Source organism: Ornithorhynchus anatinus, chromosome 19 (assembly GCF_004115215.2).
Source record: "Ornithorhynchus anatinus isolate Pmale09 chromosome 19, mOrnAna1.pri.v4, whole genome shotgun sequence".
NCBI classification, from domain to species: domain Eukaryota; kingdom Metazoa; phylum Chordata; class Mammalia; order Monotremata; family Ornithorhynchidae; genus Ornithorhynchus; species Ornithorhynchus anatinus.
In genome coordinates this window covers 1,367,633-1,382,169 of record NC_041746.1, presented here as the reverse complement: position 1 = coordinate 1,382,169, position 14,537 = coordinate 1,367,633, and the positions used below count along the sequence as shown (strand labels likewise).

Genomic DNA, 14,537 nt, shown 5'->3' with positions numbered 1-14,537 from the left:
CTGAGGCGGAGATAAATCCACCGTCCCCCTTTCATTCCATCACCCTCCGTGCCTTGCGCCAGTCCCGTGCAGCACAAGCTGGTAACGTCAGTCAGTCGTCTTTATTGAGCACTTACTGTGTGCGGAGCTCCGTACTAAGCGCTTGGGAGAGAACAGTATAACTGACACATTCCCTGTCCATAACGAGCTTATAGTCTAGAGGGGGAGACAGTAATATAAATAAATTACGGGTAAGTACATAAGTGCTGTGGGGCTGGGAGGGGAGGTGAGTAAAGGGAGCAAATCAGGGCGATGCAGAAGGGAGAGAACAAGGAAAGGAGGGCTTCATGTCGTGGGGAAGTCCTCCCGAATCCCCACCCCTCGAGCGATTCCCTGGTGGGATCCCCTGCCTCTCCCCGTCCCTCGCTCCAGACCCAATGAGTCCCCCGATCAGATGCCTGCCCGCACAGATCCCAGGCCCGAAGCGGTCAGAGAGAGGCCGGATCCTCCCGGCCCCAGCCGCGGTCATCCCCGCTGAGCCTGCACCCTGAGGCGGCTGCCTCTCTCGCTTACCGCGGGCAGCCGACCCCCGAGGTCGGATTAGCACACCTCTCCCTCCTCCTCCTCCTGCCCCTTCCACCCTCGGAACCCGTCCTTTGGCGTTGGGGGAGAAGCACGGCCACGAGCCTCACCGATGAAGCAATAATTGTGATAGTATTTGGGGTTTTGGGTCAGCGCTTACTATGTGCTTTAAGTGCCCAACTGTTTAAAGCGCTGGGGAAGGAACGAGGTAAACACCCTGGACTCAGTCCCTCTCACGCATGGGGCTCACGGTCTTATTCCCCATATTACAGATGAGGGAACTGAGGCAGAGAAGTGAAATGACCGACCCGAGGTCCTTCGGCAGATATGTGGCCGAGCCAGGATTAGAATCCGGGTCCTCTGACTCCCAGGCCCAGGCTCTTTCCACTAGGCCACGCTGCTTCCCAAACATGAAAGATGCTTATTTGGGGAATAGCTGATACCCAATTGGGGGGAAGGATAGACCTTTTATCCTGTTTTTGATTGCAGAAGTGGAATTTTTGAGGCATGGATTGTTTAGAAGTTTGAAAGCGGTTTTATCCTCTTCGTTAGAAATAGTGTGAAGATTTTAAATTTGGAGGGCTCTATTCGTAATTGAACCAAAGTCTCAAGTTTCTGTTCTTTCATTAGTCTTTTGGTAGATTTCGTTCATTCAGTCGTATGTAATTGAGCGCTTACTGAGTACAGAGCACTGTACTAAGCGTTGGGTAAGCAGAGAGTTTAAAGACATTAAATGTCCGTCTTTCCATATTCCCCTCATTACAGAAACCTGTCGAAACCCATTGCCGTGCAATCTAAAGAAAAGGAAGATCGTTACGTGGACACGTACAAGGTATTTTGAGCTGGTGATTCCGGGTAACAGGTCCCCCCGTTTTCAGTCATCAAGAAAGGGAACATCTTCCCTCAGTTGAAGAAATGAGCAGTGTAATTCCTTCGGGAGCCTCTTAGTTTTTATCGGGACAGCGGGCCTATCCTGCTGCAGACTCAATACCTATTGGTTTTGGTTAACGCAGCCCATCGTTGAGCTTAATTGCCCAGAAGAAACTAAAACCAGGCGGCTGCGCTTAGAGTTCTTGTATTTCTGATTACATTTATCCGATTCCAGTAGCTGCATGAACCTGGACATAAATGACCAGGATCCCTATAAAATTCACCAAGTCAGTCCTTCTTATTGAGCACTTACTACGTACAATATAACAGACACATTCCCTGGCCACGGTGAAGGTACAGAAAGAAGATTGGATCAGGTTGCTTTTCTGGTGGCTTGTATCTGGCGGCTTTTGGGGGTAGTGACTTCAGGTAGCAGTAGCCCAGAAGTAGCAGGAATGTTTTTAATAACAGCCGTTGCCGTACGGAAATCCTAATAGTAGCCGTCATCCAGTTTTCCTCTGGTTCAACCATGACGTTGTGGACTGTGGGATAGCAACCAGGAGTGAATGTCTTTGAGAGGGTATCTTTTGCACGCTGATCCACGACGACGGCCTCGGGCCCCTTTGCCAACGGGCAGAGCCCCGCTGAGCCGGCCCCAGGTAGGTGCCGTCGCCAGCCGGATTGAGACAGGAATATCGGTTGGGGGTGAGGGACTCACCTTCGACTGCAAAACCCGTTTTGCAGCTACTCTTAAACCAGAGGATCCTCCTGACCTGGAGCAACCCCATAAAATGCACTTCAGAGTGGAAAAAAAGGGAACAAAAGTTTCTCAGCTTTCAAGGTGGCTTCTGAGCAGGGCCCCAGACTCATTCATCCGTTGATTCGGTCGTGTTTATTGAGCGCGTACTGTACGCAGAGCACTACACTAAGCTCTTGGGAGAGGACAGTACGAGAATAAACAGACGCATCCGCTGCCCACACGAGTTTACAGTCCGGAGGGGGAGATGGACCTCAGTTGAAATGAAGAAATCACCGCTACGGACACAAGCTCCGGGGGTTGGGCCGGGTGTCAAGCTGTTGACCGGACGGGGAGTAAAAAGCCCACGTCCTGACCCGTGTACTCTCTGTGCGCAGTATCTGGAAGAAGAGTTCAGGAAAGGGGCCAGAGAAGATGACCCAATGCCTCCCGTGCAGCCCTATCACTACGGCTCCCATTATTCCAACAGCGGGACCGTGCTCCACTTCCTGGTCCGGATGCCCCCCTTCACCAAGATGTTTTTAGCCTATCAAGGTAAGGCCGGCGAAATCCGGGATCGAGGGGCGGCTGGGAGCTCCTCGCTTGGAGCGGGAGCCTCTCCTCCAGGGCAAAGGTCGGGTCTTCCATCTCGGGCGTCCTCTCCCAAGCGAGGGTAAGGAGTTTCCTCTTGATGCAGAGGTGGATGGGCAACCCATGAAGGATCTCGAGGAGTGGGGAAACACGGCCTGATCCGGAGAGAAGTACGGACTGGAGCGGGGAGAGACAGGAGGCGGGGAGGTCAGCAAGGAGGCCGATATGCCAGTCAAGGCGGGATAGGAGACGTGCCGAATTGACGGATGGCCTCTAACTTCCATAGGCAGCTTTACCTGGAGGTTGTCGGGAGGGGAAAGGGAAAACCGTCCGCCAGCAGAACAGTTGCTGAGTGGTTTTTCTAGTAGTGGTGGCGGGCCAAGCACTTAGTAGAGTGATCTACGCATAGTAAGCACTCAGTAAAGACGACTGAATGGATCCCACGCTTTTGCAGCCGACGGCCCCCGATAGGAGATGGCTGGCAGGGGAAGCCGAAGCAGCCCGGGGTCATGGAACAGGCTATCTCTGTGAAGCGTCCTCAGCTGCACGCGGTGCTGTGACTTTTACCGTTTCACACCCATCCCTGACTAGGGCATGCTGGTTGGCCGTAATAATATAGCCTTATTGAAAGCACCTCTCCTCCAGGAGCTCACTGTGGGCAGGAGGAAGTTCCTGGCAACTCTGTTATGGGGTATTTGCCCAAGGTCAGTACCGTTCTCTGCGCTCGCTAAATAGGATCGATCGATTGAGGGCCGCGGGTCTTTCGTTCCTCGTACCGGCCGGGGGAGCTGATTAAGATGACCTAGTTGGTGTTGCCGTGTTGGGGACGCGGGTTTTTTTTCTTTTTGATATGTTGGGAAAGAAGACTAAAGCGCTTAGAACGTGACTCTGCACACGGTAAGAACTCACTAAATAGGTTCAGCTGATGAAGTTGTGAATAGGAGAAATTATTAGGTTCAGCCTTTGTAGTAATTGACATGATAGTAACCAGTCATTAGCATTTATTGAGCCCCTACTTTACGCAGAGCGCTCTACAAAGGGCATGAGAGGGAATAATCAAAATTAGCGAGCATGATCCCTCGAGGAGCTTATATCATCTGCCGGTCAATGAGATTTATTGAGCGCTTACTGTGTGCACAGCCCTGAACCGAACACTTGGGAATGTACAGTGTGGATAGACATAATCCCTGCCCGCAAAAAGCGTACAATCTATAGGGGGAGGCAGACGTTGAAATCAATTACAGATGGGGGAAGTGTGCAGTATTCTCGAGGAGGCAGTGTGAGAGACCCTCCCTGCCCTGGGCTACTCCCGTTCTACCAGGATGATAGATCGGTTTACACGAGAGCGTCAGCTTTCTTACAAGTTAAACGACGAGAAATCGCCTCCTACCTGGGGATTCCCACTACGCCTCCATCCAGGGGGTTTAGATGGGGAAAATGACGACCCGGAGAACGAATTTGCTGGGAGAGTCTGCAAAGGCAATTAAACCCAAACGTTTTATTCTCAAAGATGTTTTCCATCCCTGGGCCCCCAGGGGATGTGGGATCTTTTTTTAAAACCTGCTGGCTGAACAAAATCAACTAAGGATCCGAAGGAGTGAAACCTCAGGCTCCGACGGGCGAACGGAGCCAACGGCGGGTCCCCGCAAATGACCGGACTTCCGTTTCCTTGGCAGATCAGAGCTTTGACATTCCAGACAGAACCTTCCATTCCACAAACACAACGTGGCGCCTCTCATCCTACGAGTCCATGACCGACGTGAAGGAGCTCATCCCGGAGTTTTTCTACCTACCCGAGTTCCTAGTTAACCGAGAAGGTAGGTCAGGAACGGGTACCCAGTTGGCGTTGCCAAAATACACCCTGGGCTGATGGATCGGTCGGGGCTGTTTACCGAGAAGCAGCGTGGCCTAGTGGAGAGAGCCCGGGCCTGGGAGTCGGAGGATCTGGGTTCTAATCCTGACTCCCAGGCCCGTGTTCTATCCCCTAGGCCACAGAGCGGGCTTTCTATTCATAGTTTTTCATCCCGGCCCCAGCAAGGTCCCCTGATCCTACCTTGCTCAGAGGAAACGGGGCCACCCCCTGCTTTTCCTTTGCGGTCCCGACCGCCTCTTCCTTACTAGACCGATTTAGGGCCTCGGGTCCTTCCAAGTGGAAGTCTTGCTACCCTCTAGACTGTAAGCTCAACCTCTAGACGGTAAGGTCCGTCGTGGACAGGGAATGTGTCTGTTATATTGTTCTATCGTACTCTCCCCCAGCGCTCTAGTACAGTGCTCTGCATACAGTGAGCGCTCAGTGAATACGACTGACCGACCAACAGGGACTAGGTCTGAGCCGTTGAGATTAGCCCGGTGTTTAGGCACGTACGTAGGCCCGTAATAAATCCCCTCTTTGGATTAATTTACAAAAGCCCTGTCAGCAGAGCTGGGCTTTGGCAACTCCAAAGAAAAATGTGGTTGACCCGAGAAGCCCACCAAGACCCCGAGATCCAGTCAGTCGATCATATCTGTCGAGCGCGTACTATACGGAGAGCGCCGTACTAAGTGCTTGGGAAAGGACACGGTGACAATATAACAGACACATTCCCTGCCCACAGCGAGCTTACAGTCTAGAGGATATTCCCACAGCGCGGCGACTCATTATGTAGCTTCTGATCCTTCGCCCCCTCGGCACTCTGCGGACGGGATCCTCGGTCGGGTAGGGGGAAAAGAATAGCCTTTCTTTCCTGCACGATAAAATGTCAGTACAGGGCAGAGTCCTCTGATAAAAGCGGAGTTGGAAACTGACTTCAGAAGACCTAGTGCTTCGTCCACGGACCCACTTGAAGTCGCTCACTCATCAGAGAAGGAGTGTGGTCCAGAGGATAGAGCACGGGTCTGGGAGTTAGAAGGACCTGGGTTCTCATCCTGGCCCTTCCACTTCCCTGCTGGGAGACCCTGGGCAAGTCACTTTGCTTCTCTGTGCCTCAGTTACTTCATATTAATAATAATGTTGGTATTTGTTAAGCGCTTACTATGCGCAGAGCACTGGGGTAGATGCAGGGTAATCAGCCTGTCCCTCGTGAGGCTCACAGTTTTAATCCCCTTTTTACAGATGAGGTAACTGAGGCACAGAGAAGTTCAGTGATTGTGAGCCCCATGTGGGACAGAAACTATACCCGACACGATTACCTGTTTGTTGTCTACCCCGGCGCTTAGTACAGTACCTGGCACGTAGTAAGCGCTCAACAAACACTACCATTAGACACCACAATTCCGCTCTCCAAGGTTTCGATTTCGGCGTGCGGCAGAACGGCGAGCGAGTCAATCACGTCAACCTGCCCCCGTGGGCCCGGAACGACCCCCGCCTCTTCATCCTGATCCACCGCCAGGCTCTGGAGTCCGACCAGGTGTCCCAGACCATCTGCCAGTGGATCGATCTGGTGTTCGGCTACAAGCAAAAGGGCAAGGCCTCCGTCCAGGCGATCAACGTCTTCCACCCGGCCGTAAGTGTCTTGGGGAAATGTGTTTATCTCTATTAATGTCTGTCTCCCCCTCTTGACTTGCGGGGTCTTGGTGGGCAGGGAATGTCTGTTATATGGTTCTGTTGAACTCTCCCAAGCGCTTAGTACAGTGCTCTGCACACAGTAAATGCTCAGTAAATACGATTGACTGATGGGAAAGAGTAGCAGTTTCTGCTGCGGCACCAGAGCACCCCAACTGCCTCCAAAAAAAAAAGAAGTTTCCACGATGCGAGTCTGAAAACTCGAAGCGATGAAGCGGAAAGCGAGATGACAAATCCGGACATCCGATAGAGTGTTTTTCAGGCCTAGTGAAATTCCCCTTTCAATCAATGGTATTTACTGAGCGCTTGCTCTGTGCGGAGCAGTGTACTAAGCACTTGGGAGGGGACAGTTCAACAGAGTGACCCCATTTCTGGGATAAAAGCTGGAGTTGTCACGCTCGCATTCGCTTTGCAGCGCTTCCAGATCCGGGGGAGGTGGGGATTATGTCATAGTGTGTGGACGGTCCCGGCCGTCGGGCTCCGAGCGGGCCAGAGAGAGGCCGGGGATGGATTTGAAACTGTGTCACGGACCCTGAGCTGGCCACGCCTGCCGCTGGTCTTCGGGGGCGGCTCAGAGCTGGGCAGAATCTGTGCCACGACCCCAGTTTTTCCCACCCCAGTGTTTTCCCCCATAAACCAAATGTGGCAAGAAAGGTGTAGTTTGAGCCTCAGGGGACCATAGTAAAATCCCAGCCTGCACACATTTTCCAGAACGTACCGGAGATTTTAGTATTTTCCTTTTCCCTCCCGATTCCTACCCGGGTAACTCCCCGACGTGCTGCAGAGGAATCTGTAGTTGGCAGGGAAGAGAGAGGCTCTTTCCAGCTCTTTTGGCTGGTGCGTAAAAGAGTGGCTTGCGTCAAAGTCAGATGTTCGGTTCCCCCCGACTTGAGAGCGCCAGTCCTCAGGGTCACTGTACAAAGGGGATGTCACTGGCCCATCCCAGCGGGGAGCTGAGCCTTTTTAGTGAGTTGCTCCTTCAAATCCCCGGAGATTTTAGCGCACACAACATCCGGGGACTCTTCGGGGCTCGCTCTCCGGGTCGGAATGAATTTCCCAGCGTCGGTCCCGGTGCCTTTCGTTTCCTTTATCCCCCCGCTCCTCCCGCAGACCTATTTCGGGATGGACGTGTCTGCGGTCGAGGACCCGGTCCAGAGACGAGCCCTGGAGACCATGATCAAGACGTACGGGCAGACACCGCGCCAGTTGTTCCACACCGCCCACGCCAACAGGCCGGGGGCCAAGCTCAACATCGAAGGCGAGCTGCCGGCGGCCATGGGCTTGTTGGTGCAGTTCGCTTTCCGGGAGACCAGAGAGCAGCCCAGGGACGTCGTCCATCCGGTACGTCGCCGGGGACGGCCGGGGGACTGCCCCTCGGATCGCCCCTTCATTCCGCGTCCCGAATCCGAGCCTGAGAGACGGTCCCTGGGGACGAGGGGGCGAGTCGAGGAGCCGGTTAACGGAGCCGCCGTATACCGATGTTAACCCGGCGAGCCGTCCCTCGGAGCCGTGGGGAGAAGCAGCCTTGCCTGGTGGAAAAAACCCAGGCCTCGAAGTCAGAGGACCTGGGTTCTAATTCCGGCTCCGCCACTTGTCCGCCGAGTGACCTTGGACAAGTCACTTCACGTCTCTGGGCCCCAGCGGACCTCATCCGTAAAATGTGGATTCAGACAGCGATCTCCATGTGGGACGGGGACCGTGTCCAACCTGATTAGCTTGTATCTACCCCAGTGCTTAGTACAGCGCCTGGCACATAGTAAGCGCTCAACAGATACCGCAGTTATCATTTTTATTATATGGAGTTCTTACCCCCCGGCTCTCTGACCGATTGCTGGAGGACACAAGGCCCTGGATCTCACTGGGCTTATCTCTTCCCCTCTCGGCCGGGAACCAGAGTGACTTCACTGCCAGGCTGCAGATGAAGAGTAGCCCGCAAATCAGATTTCGACTTTCCCGGTTTTGTCCGTCTTAAACGGATTTCAGGGCCGCCCCCACACCGAATCACTGTTTTTCTTTTCATTTGAGACAGTTGTGAAATTGGATTTTTTTTTTTAATTAAGATTTTTCTTTTCCTCCCCAACATTTTCCCCGCTTCTGCCGCAGTCGACTTGAGGCCATTTTGTGCATTTGAAGATCGCTTCTGTTGCTCTCTCCGCCATCTTCAGCCGAGCGGACGTGGGGTGGAATGTGAGAGTTGAAACACTGGGTCATTTTTCATTGAATCCCATGTTTTTTCCCGTCTTGCCAAATATCAGCGATTCTGGAGTTGTCTTGACAGAGCGCTGTATTTCCTGGGTGGGAGTGACATCCTTCTTCTCGCTCCCCCGGAGAGGACGTCAGTGCCCACTGCCCAGAGATGATGGCGGTGACTCCTTTTTACTGTACAATCCCAAGAACGTGGTACAGTAACATCTCAGGTCCCCTGTGGGACAGGGACTGGGTCCAACCCGATTAGCTTGTATGTACCCCAGCGCTTAATACAGTTCCTGGCACCTAGTAAGTGCTTAACAAATACCGCGGAAAAAAAAAAAATCATTGTTAGATGGATCGATAGGCCCCCATGGCAGTGTGAGCCAGATCCTGACAAGACCCAAGGTTAGTCCGGTCAGGGCCGGGGAGACCCAAAATGGCGGGTGCCTGACGTGTTAGGTCACCAAGCCTGTTCCTCAACCTCCCCACTCCTCATCCTCCCTAAAATCCCTCCCTCCCTCCCGGCGCTCCGGGGCCCAGATTGAAAAATCGACACTTGTAGTAGAGAGCCCTCGCTTGGAGGCCTCGGTTGGGCCACGCTCGCATTTGGACTGACCCTGGGGTGAGGTATCTAGAATGACCCAGAGGTGCCAGCCGGGAGCTTCAACCGGGTTGCCTTTGGCAGAGGGTGGAAAAGAAAATTGTTAAGAAAGAAGACTTCCCGTGCAGGTGACGATGTCCCGAAGGCCATCATAATGAAAGCTTAAGTAAAGCGGTCATTTTCTGAAATGTCAACCCGATTTTTACCTGGATTTTTATATCTCTTAAGCGCTTACTCTGTGTCAGACACTGTACTAAGCGCTGGGGTAGGTACAGGCTACTCAGGTTGGACACAGTCCCTGTCCCACACAGGACACACGGTCTTAATCCCCATTTTACAGAGGAGGGAACTGAGGCCCCGAGTAGTTAAGTGACTTTTCCAAGGTCACACAGCAGGCAGGGGGCGGAGCTGGGATTAGAACCCAGGTCCTTCTGACTCCCGGGCCCGTGCTCGAGGGCCACACCGCTTCTTCTAGGCCCCGCCGCTCCTGTTTTAAAAAGAATCCTTAAAACCCCCAAGCTCCCCAGATACATTTTTCGTCCCCAAGCTCCATATCCTTCCAACGAACTGCGTTAAAGACGTCGTGCACGTAAAAAACTGCAGAAATGCTTCCGTGCATCCTGCAGATGTGCTGAGGGAGCAAGCTGTTTCCCTTTCAGAGACCTTAATTATTTCAGACCCCTGGGGTGTCGTTTAGTGCCGCGCTCTTAATAAGTCGTCCCCGAGTGACCTGCAAGAGTGGATGCCCTTGTGCACCAGAGGCACATTGGACCCAACGGGCAATGATTCCTCGAGTATCAGTCGCTTCTCGGAAAACGGTAGAAGCCAGTGTCCGGGAAAATTTCCACCGAAATTCGATTTTTGGCGGAAGTGGGCTGAAGCGTACGGTATCTCTAAAGGTCTGAAGCCCGGTAACGAGAGCTTTCATACCCCGAGCCTCCACGGATTCTTAAACCATAAGCTGCCTCTGTCGACGCGGTGTCTCAGCGGGACGCTGGGAGACGACCGTCGCGGAGGGACCGGCACCGGGCCCCGAAATTCAGACAGGACCAGCTTTTGGCGAGCAGGGGCTCGGAGAGATGGAGGAGGAGGCAGAGCTGAGGAGGGGGGCGTGGGTAGAAGAAATGTTTTCTCTTCCTCTCCGATGGAGCCAAGCGCGGGCCCTGTGGGATTTGTGTCCAAGAGAAGTTAGGCAGAAGGAGTAATATTTGAAGGTTTTTCCGTCCTCTGGTTTTGCTCCAGTCAATCTGCGAGGTGATATTTTCAAGGCAGAAAGAGGTCCCGCTCCACCCTATTTCCAAACTTCTCAATTCTGGAAAATGAAAGGAGAGCTCACATTTCTCCGAACTGAAAGCGAGGTCTATTTCCTAGGTCTCACTCCAAGCTACTCCACTCTTCCGGCTCTTTCTAGACTAGGAACGAGGCACTTAGGCTCGACATCCGCCGGGGATCTGACTGTGACTCTGTGGACGGTAGCATTACCGTCGACGCTTTCTTCCACCTGGATGGGGGGAGAGGACCTCGATGGTGGCTAATTAGCCAACGAGAGATTTGCCTGCCGTCTGACCGTGAGGAAGAGCCGGATTTGGATGTCGAAGCCAGGAATTGTAATCTGCCACTCGACCCTGAATATCAACCGCCAATAATCCGTAACCGGAATATCTGGTCCCCCTCTCTCAGATGAAATGTTTCTCTGTTGGGGATCGTCATCCCCCCTTTTCCTTCCAGACCCACAGTATTTCCCCACATCCCAGAAAGTGTTCGCGTGAGATGGCCGAGAGCCGGTGGGAAAAAATCGATTCCTGCGGGGTGTTAATTTTTTCTTTTTCCCATTTTTAGCCGAGGGGTAATGCGACCATTTTTAATGCTGCTGTTTTTCTCCCATCTGCCGTCCTGCTTCCCTTCTAGAGTCCTCTGTCCTGGATTAAAGGCTTGAAGTGGGGGGACTATGTGGGGTCCCCAAGTGCCCCGGTCCCCGTAGTCTGCTTCAGCCAACCGCACGGAGAGAGATTTGGGTCCCTGCAAGCCCTGCCTACCCGAGCTATCTGTGGACTGTCCCGAAAATTCTGCCTCCTGATGATCTACAGCAAAGAGCAAGGTAACGGAGACGCGCGGGTCCGGCAGCCCTGGGAGGACGTTTTTCCCGGAGACCGGTCGCCGCAGGCTCAACGTGGCCTCTGGCTGGGGCCCGGACCTGGGAGTCAGAAGGACCTGGGATCTAATCCCAGCTCCGCCACCTGTCTGCTGTGTGACCTTGGGCAAGTCACTTCACTCCTCTGTGTCTCAGTTACCTCGGCTGTAAAATGGGGACTGAGTCTGTGAGCCCCACGTGGCACGGGGACTGCGTCCAACCCCACTTGCTTGTAACCACCCCAGAGCTCGGCACATAGTGAGCGCTTAACAAACAGGACAATTATTAGCATCGTTCTCTGGGCCTCAGTGACCTCATCTGGCAAATGGGGGGGAAGGCTTTGAGCCCCGTGTGGGACAGGGACTGCGGCCAACTCCGTCACCTTGTATCTACCCCAGCGCTTAGAGCAGTGCCTGGCACGTAGTGAGTGCTTAACAAATACCAGTTATTATTGTAACAGTATTATTATCGTGTCCAGACGGCGGTCCCGGTCCATTCCTTGGGGGCCCAGCCATGGCCGCTCAATGCCGAGGGGGAATCAGGAGGGAGCAGCGGGGGACGACGCTAGTCGGCCCACCAGCGTCACCCCGTGGAAGGGAGGAGGGTGAAAGAGAGAGGCCTGGGGCAATCAATCTATAGTATTTATTGAGCGCTTACTACGTGCAGTGCCCTGTACTCCTCGGTTGTCCAACGCTTATTGGGTGCAGAGCGCTGTGCTAAGCCCTTGGGAGAGCGCAGCGCAGCGGAGTCGGCAGACACAGTCTCTGCCCAAAATGAGCTGGCCGTCTAGAGGGGGCCTCAAGAGGAGGACGCCTTCCTCTTAGGAAGAGCTTTAATGAATGTCCCACCTTTGGCATTTAAACCCAGGAACCAGGGCACCCAAGTAGCCAGCTGAGCCCAGGTAGATGCTTTTCCCCTCGGGTTGGCCTCCGAGCAGAGATGGCGGCTCCCATAACGGGCTCAGCAGCCTCTCTCCGGACTTGCCCCCTTTATTCTTAGAACAACGCTTTGCACATAAAACACGCTTAACAAATGCCGTCGTTATTATTATGATGATTATTCATCTCCTCCTCCCAGCACTTCTCTCCATATCTGTCACTTCTTCCTGTTAATGTCTGCCTCCCCCTCGAGACTGGAAGCTCGTCTTGGGCAGGGAATGGGTCTGTTTGTTGTTGAAGTGTCCTCTCCCAAGGGCTTAGGCCAGTGCTCTGCACCCAGTAAGCGCTCAATAAATACAACCGACTGTCGAGTCCTCGTTGGCTTAGGGAAATTGGCCAGGAGCAACTCAGCCTTACATTTCGCAGCGGTTATTTCCATCCCGGAATGGATCTGTTCACTTGGGAGAAGGCATTTCCTGCCCATTAAGGGCTTTGACGGGGCGGGGGGAGGGGGGCTGGGCGGAAGAATGGCGCATCCCGCCGCCTCCTTCCCTGCTGGGATCACCGAGAATAAGAATAATAATAGTGATCGTATTTGTTAAGCGCTTATTATGTGCCAGGGACTGCACTAGGCGCCGGAGTAGATACAAGGTTATCATTTTGGACACAGTCCCTGTCCCACTTAGGGCTCACAGTCTTAATCCCCATTTTGCAGATAAGGTAACTGAGGCCCAGAGAAGTGAAGTGACTTGGCCAGGGTCACCCAGCAGACAGGTGGCGGAGCCAGGATTAGAACCCAGGTCCTTCTGACTCCCAGGCCACTGGGCTGCTTCTCCAGAAGCGGCGAGCCCCGACCAGGCAGGGGAGGGACGCGGATGGCGTGGCCTCGTACCGTTGGTCCTGGCAGCGCCGTTTCCGGAAGTCCGTGTGGCGGCAGGAGGGGGCGAGGCCTGGGCCCGGACCGGATCTGACTCCGGCCCCGATTCCAGCCAACTTAATGAGCGGGAGCAGCTGCGGGTCTTCCCGGAGCCCTTCCCTCCTGGCCCCGAGCCCGCCGCGGGCACCGTCCCCGCCCTCCAGGCCACACACAGCAAGCAGGGTCTGGCAAGCTCACCCTCGGCGGGCTCGGAGCCAGGAAGAGGGGCAGGATGGGGCCTCTGATCCCCCCCGCCCCCCCCCGAGAATTTGGGAAGCAGCCTTCTGGCCCCAACGGGGTCCGCCCCACCCGTCAGCCTCCAGCGGCGCTGCCCGGTCTTGCCCCGGGGTCCTGGCCGCAAGACAACTGATCTGGAGGCCCGCGTTTGTCTCCTGCCTGGTCTCCGTCGTGTTCTAATGCTGGAGCGAGGCCCGTTTATCCAGCGGCCAGGGAGAGGGGGAGCTGGCCAGGCTGAGCGTTTCAGGTTCCCTGCTCCCCGTGGCGTGCTGTAAAACCTCTGCTCGATTCCCCCGGCGTCAGTGCCGGTCTGAGTCGAGGCGTCGTTACGACGTCCTGGGCGAGCGTGGCCAAGGCGGACAGGAGTGCGGCTCCACCGGGGCCCATCCGGCAAAATGCGGATTGATCTCGAGGCCGGGTGAGATTCTCCCCCTTTTCCACCCGCGCACATCCTGATGCCCGTCTTCTAGACCGGGGCCGGCTCTCCGGTGGAGGATGGGAAGCCCGTGCCCCAGGCCCCCTCCGAAAGATCTTCCCCGGCCGCCTCCCCCTCCTGCGTCGTCTCTGCACCGGAAGGGCTGTGTCCTTATGGGCATTTGGCCTTTACCCCACCCTCAGCCCCTCGGCACTAACGTACTGACCCCCTCTAGACCGTAAGCTCACTGGGGGCGGGGAATGTGTCCGATATATTGTCGTGTTGTCCTCCCCCAAGTGCTTCGTACGGTTCCCCGCGCACCGTTAGTGCTCCCTAAATATTGATCTGTGAATTATATGTTATACATAAATATTTTAAAAAGTATTTACTTATCCTAATGACCATCCCCCTAGACTCTAAGCTCGCTGTGGGCAGAGAACACATCGACCAACTCCGTCGTATTGTCCTCTCCCCGTCACTTAGTCACAGCGCCCTGCAGACGGGAAGCGTTCGATCAGTACGGTTGATTGATCGATTGATCGGGCCCCTCCCAGTGCCCCGGCCTGGCCACACTGAGACACATTAGCATAGGCGGCTTGGCGAGCTTCGGCTGCTCTGCATTTTGCGCCCGCGGTTTCATGTGGGTCAACCCTCGGGATCGAACTCGGAAGTGAGACGAGAGTCGGGTGACAAATGGTTCCTTAACGAAAGGGGAAGCAGGCGGGGCCGATAGACCTTCGCCAGTCCAACGCCCCCCTTGACCCGCTAAGAATGCGGACCGTGCCGTTGGGCGGTCCAGAGGCCGGGCGGGTTGAGAGGGGAAGGGGAAGCCCACCATTTCCCCGAGACTCTAATCCCTCTGCGGGCAGG

General features: G+C 54.6%; 1 protein-coding gene across 2 annotated transcripts in view; it reads left to right on the top strand.

Moving 5' to 3' along the window:
• Positions 1-14,537, top strand: part of LYST (lysosomal trafficking regulator) — a 104,358-nt gene that overhangs the window by 78,572 nt on the left and 11,249 nt on the right. For both annotated transcript variants that reach the window (XM_029047008.1, XM_029047006.1), the window contains 6 exons: positions 1,327-1,393; positions 2,566-2,722; positions 4,435-4,575; positions 6,023-6,240; positions 7,410-7,640; positions 10,999-11,188. In XM_029047008.1, coding sequence (XP_028902841.1) covers positions 1,327-1,393; positions 2,566-2,722; positions 4,435-4,575; positions 6,023-6,240; positions 7,410-7,640; positions 10,999-11,188 — 1,004 coding nt within the window. The remainder of the gene's footprint in view (positions 1-1,326; positions 1,394-2,565; positions 2,723-4,434; positions 4,576-6,022; positions 6,241-7,409; positions 7,641-10,998; positions 11,189-14,537) is intronic.